This window comes from Rana temporaria, chromosome 4, assembly GCF_905171775.1.
Source record: "Rana temporaria chromosome 4, aRanTem1.1, whole genome shotgun sequence".
Taxonomy (NCBI): Eukaryota; Metazoa; Chordata; class Amphibia; order Anura; family Ranidae; genus Rana; species Rana temporaria.
This window is the reverse complement of record NC_053492.1, coordinates 450,687,932-450,701,281: the sequence shown is the minus strand read 5'-3', so window position 1 is coordinate 450,701,281 and position 13,350 is coordinate 450,687,932. Positions and strand designations below refer to the sequence as shown.

The 13,350-nt window shown below is 51.3% G+C and overlaps 1 protein-coding gene across 1 annotated transcript in view; it reads left to right on the top strand.

The window, feature by feature from the left end:
- The window catches only part of LOC120937976 (GTP cyclohydrolase 1-like), a 56,438-nt gene that overhangs the window by 39,204 nt on the left and 3,884 nt on the right, over nucleotides 1-13,350 (top strand). Inside the window, exons 2-4 of the mRNA XM_040351564.1 lie at nucleotides 2,331-2,440; nucleotides 10,169-10,224; nucleotides 10,438-10,469. Coding sequence (XP_040207498.1) covers nucleotides 2,331-2,440; nucleotides 10,169-10,224; nucleotides 10,438-10,469 — 198 coding nt within the window. The remainder of the gene's footprint in view (nucleotides 1-2,330; nucleotides 2,441-10,168; nucleotides 10,225-10,437; nucleotides 10,470-13,350) is intronic.

The following is a 13,350-nucleotide window of genomic DNA, read 5'->3' as shown; positions in this document are numbered from 1 at the left end:
TTATTAAAGGGCCCAGAGGTCCCCAGGGCCCTGAATGACTACCCCCTTTTTTATTATTTTATTTATTAAAGGGTCCCCAGGAGCCCCCCTTTTTTTTTATATATTTTTTTAATATATATTTTTATTTCTTTTTTTCTTTGGTAGCCCCCAGGCCCCCAGGGCAACCCCCTCAATTTGTGGCAGCCCCCCGCTTCTCACTTTGAAGCAGCAGCACCCCCCTCCCCAGTTCTCTGTTCCAGGGGGCCCATGCCTGAAGAGCTCCATAATTCCTGATGGCGGCCCTGGCCTCAGGGCACCTTTCACACGGTCAGACCGTTCAATTTTGTCGGCAGACCTGAACGGCCGCTCCGATTTCATCAGATCTCTCCATAGGAGACAGCGGCGCTGCACAAGCCCCTCCCCGCTCAGTGAGCAGAGAGGGACTTGTCATCCGCCGACTCAGCAGAGATCAGCAGAGAGATCTCCCGCTGAGCCGGCAGACTCCGTAGCGATGGCGTCTGCCTCGTGTGAAAGAGGCCTTAGGTCTCTGCTAAAGCTAATATTCAGGCAGATCTGGCCAGTCTTTACCTTGGTCTGTGCACTTTCCTGACCTTCCACATAAGTCATGTTACCATTATCTTGAGGGGGTAAGTTTTTAGCAGATTGAGCCTAGGTTCACATTGACATTGAAATCAAGAAGAACAGGAAGTTTTCAATATAAACTCTTAGCCCCGGTTGACATAGCAGCAATTTGGAATGCAATTTGACGTGTCAAATCGCATGCCAAATCGGCAGCTATTGCCGGCAATGGCAGCGTCCTAATCAGCTGTACGCGCATGATTTCATGTCTATGGGAAAGTTTGACCATTCTTCCAGAAGCGCATTTGTGAGGTCAAGCACCAGTGATGGATGAGAAGGCCTGGCTCACAGTCTCCACTCCAATTTGCCCCAAAGGTGTTCTATCAGGTTGAGGTCAGGACTCTGTGAAGGCATGCGCTCGTCACATTCGATGCCGTCGCCGCCATCTTGCTGCACCCTACCTATGCCTAGGAAGCTACCGCGCATGTGTCAAAGTCATTTCGAGCATGCACAGGTTTCCATGGTGACAGGTAAGTATACAGACGCTCGGGTTTCTTGTTGGGAAACAGGCCGACAAAAATCTTGACGAGATAATAGAGAGCAGGATCTCTATTTTTCGCGTTGAGATTCTGTACAGATTTCCAGACGAGAAACCTCAAAGCCTCGTACACACGTTCAGTTTACTCAGCAGCAGTTTTCTTGCTGGTTCTTGCCGAGAAAACCGAGAGTGTGTACGAGGCTTTAGCCTAAAGTTCCACTGAACTCCATGAGAAGTCACTCTGCATCACCAGCAGTCTTCGACAGCCTCTCAGTATGGCGCAATCTCTGGCAGTATCTATGCACCAGGAGCAGTCTCTGGCAGTTGCTCTGTTAAATTTTGGTCAACTCATACGTCAAAACATGCGGTTGCCATCATCCCTTGAAAGCTTAATGTGTGAAAAAAACTCTTATGTTGGGATTATATTGGCAAGTGGCAACGAAAACAAATTATATAGAAAAATATAAATTTATTTATACAGGCAGTTGCTCTGTAAATTACATAATTCTCAAAGTTTTAAATGCCGTTTTTTTTAAAAAAAATTATACACTGAATACTGTTAATGCATTGATCAAAGTTATCGCAATACAATATTTTTGTAATAGCATTTTTTTGTACTCAAATCAGTAACTAAATCACTTTGATTGAAGGATAAATTGATCTTTTGGAAGAAATTTTTTAATAAATCCACACTTTTTTTGTAGGTAAAAAGATGTGCATTTATTATATATCTAAGGAGCCCGCAGAGCATTGCACCCCTGATCAGCTGATTGCAGGTGCAATCCCAGGCTCCTGCAGACTCTCAGCTGTCTTCCCCTACCTCAAACGGGTAGGCAGTTAGAGAGGAGGAAGATTAATGGACTTTGAGAGCGCTCACCAGTGCCCTCGTAGTTCATTGAGAACTACAAGCCATCATCTGCAATGGCTGACTGTAATTGTAGGCATTCATTCACAGGAAACTGAATTAATGACGTGGCAGAGTGGGCAGAGCCCTATACGACTGCACTGTTGTTAAATTGTGACAGTGGGTGTGGGGAGAGGATCCCCCCCCCCCCCCGCTGTCACACGGAAGGGGGATTGGAGGCTGCAGATGCTAGAACATGTTACATGTTCCATCCTAAAAATGGGTGGAACATGTAACATGTTCCAAAGATGAACTTATTCTTTAAGCAATTTTTTTGTTTTTTGGTTATAATAAGATTAATATTTCACGCTACTGTAATTTGTTTTCTAGATATACTCAACAACGCCATGTTTGACGAGAACCATGATAAGATTGTCATTGTGAAGGACATCGATGTGTTTTCTCTTTGTGAGCATCACTTGGTACCATTTTTTGGCAAGGTATGAAACCAGATTTAAGACTATACCCAGGAGGAGAAGGAAAGGGGGATGGGGCAGGGGGACAGAGATATTTAGGGGACCCAGTGATAGAGAGTAGAAAGACACAAGGAGAAACAAAGAGGAGCGCTAAAGAGAGAAAAGGGGAGTGGGGTCAGAGAAGGGTTGCCACCAGTGGGGGCTAGTGCTCAAATTTTTTGGGGGGGGCCAAACAAACAAAAAAAAAAAAAACATCAATTGCCGCCACTGTGCCCATCAAACTCCGCCAGTTTGCCCCCTCAAATGATGCCAGTTTCCCCCCAAATGCAGCCAGTTTCCCCTCCGATGCAGCTAATTTCCCCTCCAATGCAGCCAGTTTCCCCTCCTATGCAGCCAGTTTCCCCTCCAATGCTGCCAGTTTCCCCTCCGATGCAGCCAGTTTCCCCTCCGATGCAGCTAATTTCCCCTCCAATGCAGCCAGTTTCCCCTCCTATGCAGCCAGTTTCCCCTCCAATGCTGCCAGTTTCCCCTCCGATGCAGCCAGTTTCCCCTCCAATGCTGCCAGTTTCCCCTCCAATGCAGCCAGTTTCCTCTCCAATGCAGCCAGTTTCCCCTCCAATGCTGCCAGTTTCCCCTCCGATGCAGCCAGTTTCCCCTCCGATGCAGCCAATTTCCCCTCCGATGCAGCCAGTTTCCCCTTTCGATGCAGCCAGTTTCCCCTCCAATGAAGCCAGTTTCCCCTCCAATGAAGCCCGTTTCCCCTCCAATTCTGCCAGTTTCCCCTCCAATGCTGCCAGTTTCCCCTCCAATGTAGCCAGTTTCCCCTCCAATGCTGCCAGTTTCCCCTCCAATGCAGCCAGTTTCCCCTCCAATGCTGCCAGTTTCCCCTCCGATGCAGCCAGTTTCCCCTCCGATGCAGCCAATTTCCCCTCCAATGCTGCCAGTTTCCCCTCCGATGCAGCCAGTTTCCCCTCCAATGCTGCCAGTTTCCCCTCCAATGCAGCCAGTTTCCTCTCCAATGCAGCCAGTTTCCCCTCCAATGCTGCCAGTTTCCCCTCCGATGCAGCCAGTTTCCCCTCCGATGCAGCCAATTTCCCCTCCGATGCAGCCAGTTTCCCCTTTCGATGCAGCCAGTTTCCCCTCCAATGAAGCCAGTTTCCCCTCCAATGAAGCCCGTTTGCCCTCCAATTCTGCCAGTTTCCCCTCCAATGCTGCCAGTTTCCCCTCCAATGCAGCCAGTTTCCCCTCCAATGCTGCCAGTTTCCCCTCCAATGCAGCCAGTTTCCCCTCCAATGCTGCCAGTTTCCCCTCCGATGCAGCCAGTTTCCCCTCCGATGCAGCCAATTTCCCCTCCGATGCAGCCAGTTTCCCCTTTCGATGCAGCCAGTTTCCCCTCCAATGAAGCCAGTTTCCCCTCCAATGAAGCCCGTTTCCCCTCCAATTCTGCCAGTTTCCCCTCCAATGCTGCCAGTTTCCCCTCCAATGTAGCCAGTTTCCCCTCAAATGATGCCAGTTTGTCCCCCCCCCCCCCCACCTGGTACTTACCTTTCTCGGGTCAGCACCGTCCTCCTCCGCTCCCTCAGAGTCCTCAATGTCTTGACTAGGGCAGCCGGATAACTTACTGCACCAACCAACACAAATACATATACCCCTTAACTCTCTATAAATGACCACACTGACACCTGCTGGATTAAAATGGCCTGTTCGGCCTTTATTTAACAAAATAACCAAAATAATTGTATATATATATAAAAATATATATATATATATCCCAATCCCAAAATATAAAACAACAACATTTTAATAAACCTTTTTACCATTCCTTGGTTGTCAGCCCCCTGACAACCCACTGATCACTCTTTTTGGGCCTGTGGTACCCTCGTAGCTAACAACATGTCCCCAGTCGCAACCACCGCCTCGAGGACCCTAGCTGACCACAGACCCACCCACTTCTCCCTGGTGGTCCAGACTGACACCAGACCACCGAGGGGGACTCAATCCCTGAAACGTGCCCCTACCGTTGTACCCAAACATCCTTCTCTTTAGAAAAACGTCAGGGCACACACCGCCACTGCGGCACAAGTGAGACACCTCACACTTGTGCCCGCCGCCAAACGAAAAAAGCCCTCCTGATGCCCTCCTCCAATCCTAGGGCCCACAGATCGATCCCGATCGGGTTGAGATGCACCCCATCCCCTCTCAAGTACCTCCAGGTCTCGACTTCGAGTTCTGGATGGCGAACTGCCACCCCCCCCTGCTGGACTACAAATCTGCCCACCTCCCTGTTTACTTTTATACGGGCCTTATCTAATCTTTCCAGCGACCGGGCCTCTCTCCACGCCATACGAGCTATGATATCTGACCAGACTATGATTAAGTCGGGAAAAGAGGCCCGGAGCCGCCGGAAATCCCACTGGATGTCCTTAATGACCTGACGCATAGGACGAATGCCCAGGTCATTCCCCCCCGCATGTATTACCAAAATGTCTGGTACCCGGTCTAAGCTTGCGCCCCTGTGCACCTCCGGTACAACCTTCTGCCACATCAATCCCCTTATGCCAATCCACCTGACCCTTCCTTCCTCCCTGGGCAAACCCAGCTGTCTACCCCCGGGCTTGACGTCCGCCCGCCTTGCCCCCCAAAAAACGAATGAATGTCCCAAAATCCAGACTAGGCATCCTTGGGGATCTGAAATGACAAAATTGAAAAATACCTAGCAAAAAAGCCCCAACTAACACATAACATGACTTATCATAACCACATCAGTCCACATATTCATAACAAGTGAGGACGTACATACAGTCTATATCTGTTGGATTCCCATCTGCCAATCCGCTTTACAGAATCTGCAGGCAAACCCCACCTTGACGCCTCCGTCGCTGCCCCAATGCGAAATGAGTGTGCCGAATACTCCCCTGGTACCAAACCTCCCTCCTTTAGACACTTCCTAAAAACCGCTGTAAATTGGAACCTCGACAGACACTCCCCCGTCTGATGCACAAAAAAGGCACCATCTCCCTGTGGGCGAACCCCCAAAAATTGTCTTACCGTCACCACTGGGCAAGTTAACGGGCAATGCCCCCGAAATAACTCCACCCTAACACCCTTCCCTTGCTGATCCGTCTTTGACCGCCTAATCCAGATCGCTACCGACTCCTCGGAGCACTGGATGTCCCGAAACTGTAGTCCACCCACCACCGTCTTGGAAGGAGACACTATTTCCCCCACCCTGAATGCCCCAAAAAAGGCCAACACAAAAACGGCCCGGAATAGTACCTGCTCGTAAGGAGTCGAACACACCCTCCCCAGATTTCCCAATACTGTATCCAGAACCGCAAATGATACCGGGCGCCTGGAATCCCTGGCAGGACCTCCCCTCCCATATCCCCTCAACGCCCGGCGCACCACGAAGGATTTCGTAAAATCCTTGAGGCCCGCCATTTGGAATAAAAACGCCAACGCCGACATTTTCTTACCTATGGCTGCTCTCGAATTACCTTGTTCATAATTACTGCAGATGAAAAATAAAACTAACGCTTGCACCTCCTCTGGGTCCTCCGACCCCCCTACCTCCTCCCTCAGCGCGCCCCATTCCTGCCACACTTTGGAATATGCCCTCCATGTTCCCTCGCTGAGCGACTGCCGTATCAGTCCTGCGGCGACTCCAGTGCAATGGCCCACAACTTCTGCGGGCAAGGCTCCCCCAGCCCTCCGGCGCCAACTTCCGGAACTCTTCCCACTGGAAACGAGACAAAGCATCCGCTAATCTGTTATCCACTCCGGGAATGTGCACCGCATAAATCAGAGCATTTATCTTTAAACACTTAAGCACCAGGTAACGCAGTAGCCTGATCACTGGGGGGGAAGATGCCGAGATATTGTTAATGGCCCACACCACCCCCATGTTGTCGCAATTGAACCGCACTTTCCTATTCCTGAGAGATTCCCCCCACAATTCCACTGCCACCACAATGGGAAATAACTCCAGTAACACCAAGTTGCGAAGGAAACCAGCTTCCTTCCATGCCTCCGGCCAGGGCTCAGCGCTCCACCGACCTTGACAGTAAGCTCCGTAACCCACCGACCCTGCCGCGTCTGTGAACAACACCAAATCAGCGTTGCTGACCGGTCCTGATTGCCACATCGAGCGACCATTGAAGGAATCCAAAAAGGTCCCCCAAACCCACAGGTCATCCCTCAATTCAGCGGTCAGCCGCACAAAGTGGTTCGGCACTCGAACCCCCGCCGTGGCCGCCGACAACCGCCGGCTAAAGATGCGCCCCATAGGAATGATTCTACAGGCAAAATTTAACTTCCCTAACAAAGACTGCAGCTCCTTCAACCGAATCTTCCTCTTGACCCGAGCTACACTTACCTCACTCCGCAGCGCCACCACTTTGTCCTCCGGCAACCTACACTCCATGGCCATGGAGTCAATAGTGATCCCTAAGAAAACCAATTCTGAAGTCGGGCCCTCCGTCTTATCCGCCGCCAAGGGAATGCCAAAACGCTCCGCCAAGTACTGTACTGTGCCTAGCAACACCCCGCAACAGCGGGACTCCGGGGGCCCCACACACAGAAAGTCATCCAAATAATGGACGACGGAATTCACCCCCGCCACCTCCCTGACTGTCCATTCAAAGAATGAACTAAAAGCCTCAAACAAGGCGCAGGAAATGGAGCACCCCATCGGCAGACAACGATCAACGAAATATTCGCCCTGCCAGTGACACCCTAACAAACGCAAACTGGCGGGATGCACCGGCAAAAGCCGAAATGCCGACTCGACATCCGTCTTAGCCATCAGGGCACCCCTGCCGTATTTCCGAACCCAGGAAACAGCCGCATCGAACGACGTATAGGTAACCGCACATTGCTGCGGGTCAATACCATCGTTCACCGAATTCCCCTTTGGGTAAGACAGATGATGAATCATCCGAAACTGCCCCGCCTCCTTCTTAGGAACCACCCCTAGCGGGGACACTATCAAGCCCGCTACCGGCGGCTCCGGAAATGGGCCGGCCATCCGGCCCAGCGCCACCTCCTTGGCCAATTTTGCCGACACCACTCCTTGGTGGAGCAGTGCCGACCTCAAATTCCCCGACACCGGAGGGACCTCCAGCATCGTACTAGGGATCACGAAACCCTCCCTGAAACTCGCTTCCAACAAACCCGCCGCCGCCCTATCCGGATACTTACTTAGAAAAGGCAGCATCCTTCCCAGTCTCACCGGCGTCAGTCCCTTTTCCAGCGCCGTCTCCGGAACGTCCTTTTCCTTGTTTAAAGCATCTGTTAAAGGCGTGTGTCCCCCCACATCCTGAACACTCATGTTTGAATCGGCAGGACCCGCCAAACCTACAGGTTCCGTCATTGAACTGCCAACAGACCCCTTTCTTTTTAAGGGCCGGCGATCCCGCGGCGGAAGTGCCGCCGGCCCCCCCTGGAAAAGACTGGCTCGCCGGCCTTGTCATCAACCTCATCCACAAACTGATGTCCTTATGATCCCACCGAATGTGCGGCCGCACCGCCTTACGCTGACGAAATTGTTCGTCATACCGCAGCCACGCTAACCCCCCATAAACCCTATGCGCTTCATGAATGGCATCAAGGTAACAAAACAGTGCGGAGCAGTTCTCGGGGGACTTTTCCCCAATTACGCTCGCAAAAATCGCAAACGCTTGCAGCCAATTCGCAAACGTGCGTGGAATCAGCCTGTATCTGCGCTTCTCCTCCTCATCTTTTTTACTCTCGTCCGGTTTCACCCGGTCGAGATTAAATTTTTCCAGCGGGAGCAGTGAAAATATTTCCACAAACTCGTCTTTTCCAATTTTCTCCCTCACCTCCGGCTTTAGGTGGGCCCCTAGTGGCCCTTCAAAACATATGTAAATTTCCCCCCTCGCCGCGTCGTCCAACCGAATTTTCTCGACGTCTTTATCCTTGTCCTTGTCTTTTTTCGGCGCCGCAGATCCCTCGCTGTCCTTCTCTGTCTGCGTCCCTGCAACTCCTGTCGTGGGTGCTGTCTGTGTGGGGGGGGTAACCACTGGTACCTGCGCTGCCTGCAAAAGGGGTGCCGACCCCGTGGGGAGACCCACCTGTACGGAAGGGACCCATGGACTCACCGGGGCAGGAACTTGGGGGGAACTCCCATCTAACCTCCGCAGTAGCTCCCGCAAAGCATCCCATACCCCCCCTTCCCCCGTGTGATTAAGCACCGCCACCCCCCCACTAATCTCCTGTAACCCCACCGGCCCACCTCCCCCCATAGGACGTTGAGACTTGGTCTTACCGGGTCGGCGCGGCCGTGATGGTCCTCCAGCCGAAAGTCCTGCTGCTCTCCCGTCCTCCAGGGGGTCCTCCGTCAGCTCCCCCTCCTCACTGCTGCTGGATAGCACCGCCGCCTGCCCGTGTGGCCGCAGACGCTCCTCTCCTCCTCCACTTCGACCTCTGGACACAGCTGGCGTAGTGAGAGGGGCGGGGGCGACCCCCCCCCGAGGGCTCTCCTCTCCATCGCTGCTGAACTCCTCGATAAGCTCGTCCCTCAGCACCGCCGACGCGGCCTGAGCACCATCCTCTCTCCGGTCAACCCTCCCAGGCCCCTGCCGAGACCTGGAGGCGGGACCTCCCAACTGGCGCGAATGTGTAGCTGCCGCTCCCCCCCCACCGCTAGTGGAGGCCTCGCCACGTGCTAGGCCGCCGCCTGTGGATCGCGCTAGGCCGGCGCCTGCTGGAGGATCCTTCCCGCGTCGGGCCGCCCCCCCGACCGGAGCATCGCCAGTGGGGGCAGCCGAGTGAATCTGCGCCCGCACCACCATAGGGGAAGGAGGCCTAGAAACCCGGGACTCGCCGCGCTGTACGCCCTGCGCCCTCCCCCCCCCCGCTCGTGAACCGGATGCCTGGGCCTGCTTCGCGGGGGGGCCCGACGGGGACCGACTGGGGCTCCTCACCCTCCTCTGTGACCGGGGGGTATTGTCCGGGCTAAAGCGCTCCGGCGGAATAGACCGCCTCGAGCGCGTGGATGCAGGCCGCGTGGTGGGAGGGCCCTGCTGAACCCCCCGCAGAGACGCGGTAATCTGGCTTTGTAGCCAGTCCGCTCCATGAGTCTCCGCCACAGCCCTCAGCTGCTCCATTAAACTAGCTACCTCACTCATATTCCCTCACTGACTAACCAGGCCGCACGTACCGCTGTATAAGCTGGGAGCTTGATGACTTTCCCTTCAGGCTTCCTCTCACCGACTGTTGCTGTCCCCTCCTCCTCTCTCCCCACGAATCCAGCCAACTCCTCCCCTTTGCTGTATCTTCCAATCCCTTAAGACTCTTACTCTACTAACCACCCCCCATTCCTTTAACCTCTTCCCCACTGCCAGTTACCTACACCCTGTCATGCTGTACTCCACCTACGTTTTACTACGGCTCCATACTTGTCTTCTCCCATCCTCTATATCGCTTCAGCCAATCAGGTGACCGGTAACCAGACCCGGTGCACCTGATTGGCTGAGATGTGGGTCAGTGTTAGGGAAGCGATTCCATAACACAGCATGGTTTAAACAGGGAACGCACAGCAGTGCGCCCGTTGTTTAACCATTTGGAAGCCGATTAGAGCCCACAGGGCTCTAATCAGGCACTTCCAAAACACACCCACCGCTGTAATTCAGATGGCCGGCGCTCAACAGTGGAGCGACTCCTGAATAGTGGGCTGCAGCGGCGACAATAGATATATTCATGCAATAAATCAGTCTTCTCTTACTTTCACAGGTTCACATTGGCTACTTACCAAACAGAAAAGTAGTTGGACTGAGCAAGCTGGCAAGGTAAGTTTATTACAGAAACCTTAGGTCTACTACACTGTATAGAAGCTGAGGACTAGAACTGTTATACTGTACATACTTTCAGATATCTGTCTGCCTGTGGTTATTCAGCATAGCGGCTTTCATACATTCAGGTTCATTCTGCAGCGGTATTGACAGATACTTGATAGAATATGACATACCTGTCCTGACTGTCTTTTTTTATTATTTTTTCAGAATTGTTGAGATCTTCAGTCGACGGCTACAAGGTTTGTAGAAGGAAATCTATTTACTGTGAAGAATAATGCAGCTTATTGTATGGGGTGTCAATGCAAAACTTTTTGTGTGGGTATCTGAGTCCACAATGGGGGCAGTTCCCCTCTCCATTTGTCTTAGTGACCATTGATAATGAGCATAAATCCAACATTAGAGCTGTCGCCAGAGCAAGAGGTAGGAGTCAGTAATGCAATGGGGACAAATGTTCTAGTGACAGCTGTCTTAGATGGGATTTAACCACTTAAGCCCCGGACCATTTTGTTGCTAAATGACCGGGCCACTTTTTGCAATTCGGCACTGCGTCGTTTTAACTGACAATTGCGCGGTCGTGCGACGTGGCTCCCAAACAAAATTGACGTCCTTTTTTTCCCACAAATAGAGCTTTCTTTTGGTGGTATTTGATCACCTCTGCAGTTTTTATTTTTTTGCGCTATAAACAAAAATAGAGCGACAATTTTGAAAAAAAAAATCAATATTTTTTGCTATAATAAATATCCCCCAAAAATATATAAAAAAAACATTTTTTTTCCTCAGTTTAGGCCGATACGTATTCTTCTACATATTTTTGGTAAACAAAATCACAATTAGCGTTTATTGGTTTGCACAAAAGTTATAGCGTCTACAAAATAGGGGATAGAATTATGGAATTTTTATTAATAATTTTTATTAATATTTCTTTTTTTTTTACTAGTAATGGCAGTGATCAGCGATCTTTATCGTGACTGCGACATTATGGCGGACACATCGGACACTTTTGACAAATTTTTGGGACCATTGTCATTTTTACAGCGAACAGTGCTATAAAAATGCACTGATTACTGTGAAAATGACACTGGCAGTGAAGGGGGTTAACACTAGGTGGCACTGTAGGGGTTAAGTGTGCCCTAGTGAGTGTTTCTTACTGTAGGGGGGTGGGCTACACGTGACAAGACACTGTCATTGTCACTAGGCAGAGCAGGGAGATGTTTGTTTACATTAGCATCTCCCCGCTCTATCTCTCCGTGAGACGATCGTGGGTATCTTCACGGCAATCGAGTCCGCGGGACCCACGATCAGGTTCACGGAGCTTGCGGCGGGCGTCTTTCTGCCCAGGAGTGCCATTGTGTCGACGTATATGTGCGTGCGGCGGCCGGGAAGCGGTTAATTTGCCTCCGTAGGCCCCATGCGTTTAGCCATGAGCAGGGGGCACAGGTGCAACATCCAGCCCTAATGCCAGCCTGTCAAACTTTGAGCCTGACAGCTGCTGCGGCTGAACAGGGCTGGGCTGTGCATAAGGCAGTATGTACCTGGAATGTAAGCATGGCAAGTACCGTTAGGCCCCGTACTCACGACCAAACATGTCTGCTGAAACTGGTCCGCAGGCCAGTTTCAGCAGACATGTTTGGTCGTGTGTGGGCGCGAGCGGGCCGAATTCCAGCAAACATTTGCCCGCCGGGCCTTTTCCCAGCGGACAAATATTCCTGGACTTGTTTTAAAACAGTCCGCTGGAATCCTGCCCGCTCGGACATGTACGGTCGTCAGTACAGACCTACCGTACATGTCCAGGCGCCCGCCGTCCCTCGCATGCGTCGAATGACTTCGACGCATGCGTGGAAGCATTTTAAAGGCGGGCCGCCCACGTCGCTGCGTCATTGTCGCGGCGACACCGCGTCATCGACGCGGCGACACCGCGGACACGCCCCGCGTATTGTTTACGCGCGGACTTCTGTACGATGGTGTGTACAACCATCGTACAGAAGCCCTCTGGCAGACATGTATGGTGAAAACGGTCCGACGGACCGCTTTCACCATACATGTTTGGTCGTGAGTACCCGGCCTCAAATGCACCGCCCAACCCTGTCAAGCCACAGCAGCAGTCAGCCATATTGTATAAGGGCTCTTTCACACGGGGCGGATCAGTAATGATCCGCCTCCGTGTGTCCGTAAAGCTCAGCGGGGATCCTCTGTAAAATCCCCGCTGAGCTGTCGGCTGACAGGGCGGTCCCCACACTGTGCAGGGACCGCCCTGTCTTTCCTCCACTCTCCCCTATGGGGGATCGGATGAACACGGACCGTATGTCCGTGTTCACCCGATCCGATCCGCCAGACGGAAGAAAAATCCCCAAAAAATCCCCCAAATCTTTCCCATAGTTTGCAGATGCCATAACTTTTGCGCAAACCAATCAATATACGCTTATTGTGATTTTTTTTGTAGAAGAATATATATTGGCCTAAAATGAGAAAAAAATATTGATTTTTAAAAAAACTTTTGGGGATATTTATTATAAATAAAAAAAGTAAAAAATATATTTTTTTTCAAAATGTATGCCCTTTTTTTGTTTATAGCGCAAAAAATAAAAACAGCAGAGGTGATCAAATACCACCAAAAGAAAACTCTATTTGTGGGGAAAAAAGGATTGTTTGGGTACAACGCAGTGTCGAATTGTAAAAAGTGCTCTGGTCAGGAAGGGGGTAAAACCTTCCAGGGGTGAAAAGGTTTACATCCTCCAGACTTTAGGAGGTCCAAACTGTGGTCATCAGAAGTAAAAAATATCTTGGCATCAGTGGGGGTAAACAATGCATCTATGGTATTAGGGGGTAAAATAGCACCCTATTGCTGGTGTCAATGGGCTGAATAGTGCCCCATCATTGGTGTCAGTGGGATTAGTAGTGCCCCATCATTGGTGTCAGTGGGATTAGTAGTGTCTCATCATTGGTGTCAGAGGAAGGAATAGTGCCCCATCATTGGTGTCAGAGGAAGGAATAGTGCCCCATCATTGGTGTCAGAGGAAGGAATCGTGCCCCATCATTGGTGTCAGAGGAAGGAATAGTGCCCCATCATTGGTGTCAGAGGAAGGAATAGTGCCCATCATTGGTGTCAGAGGAAGGAATAGT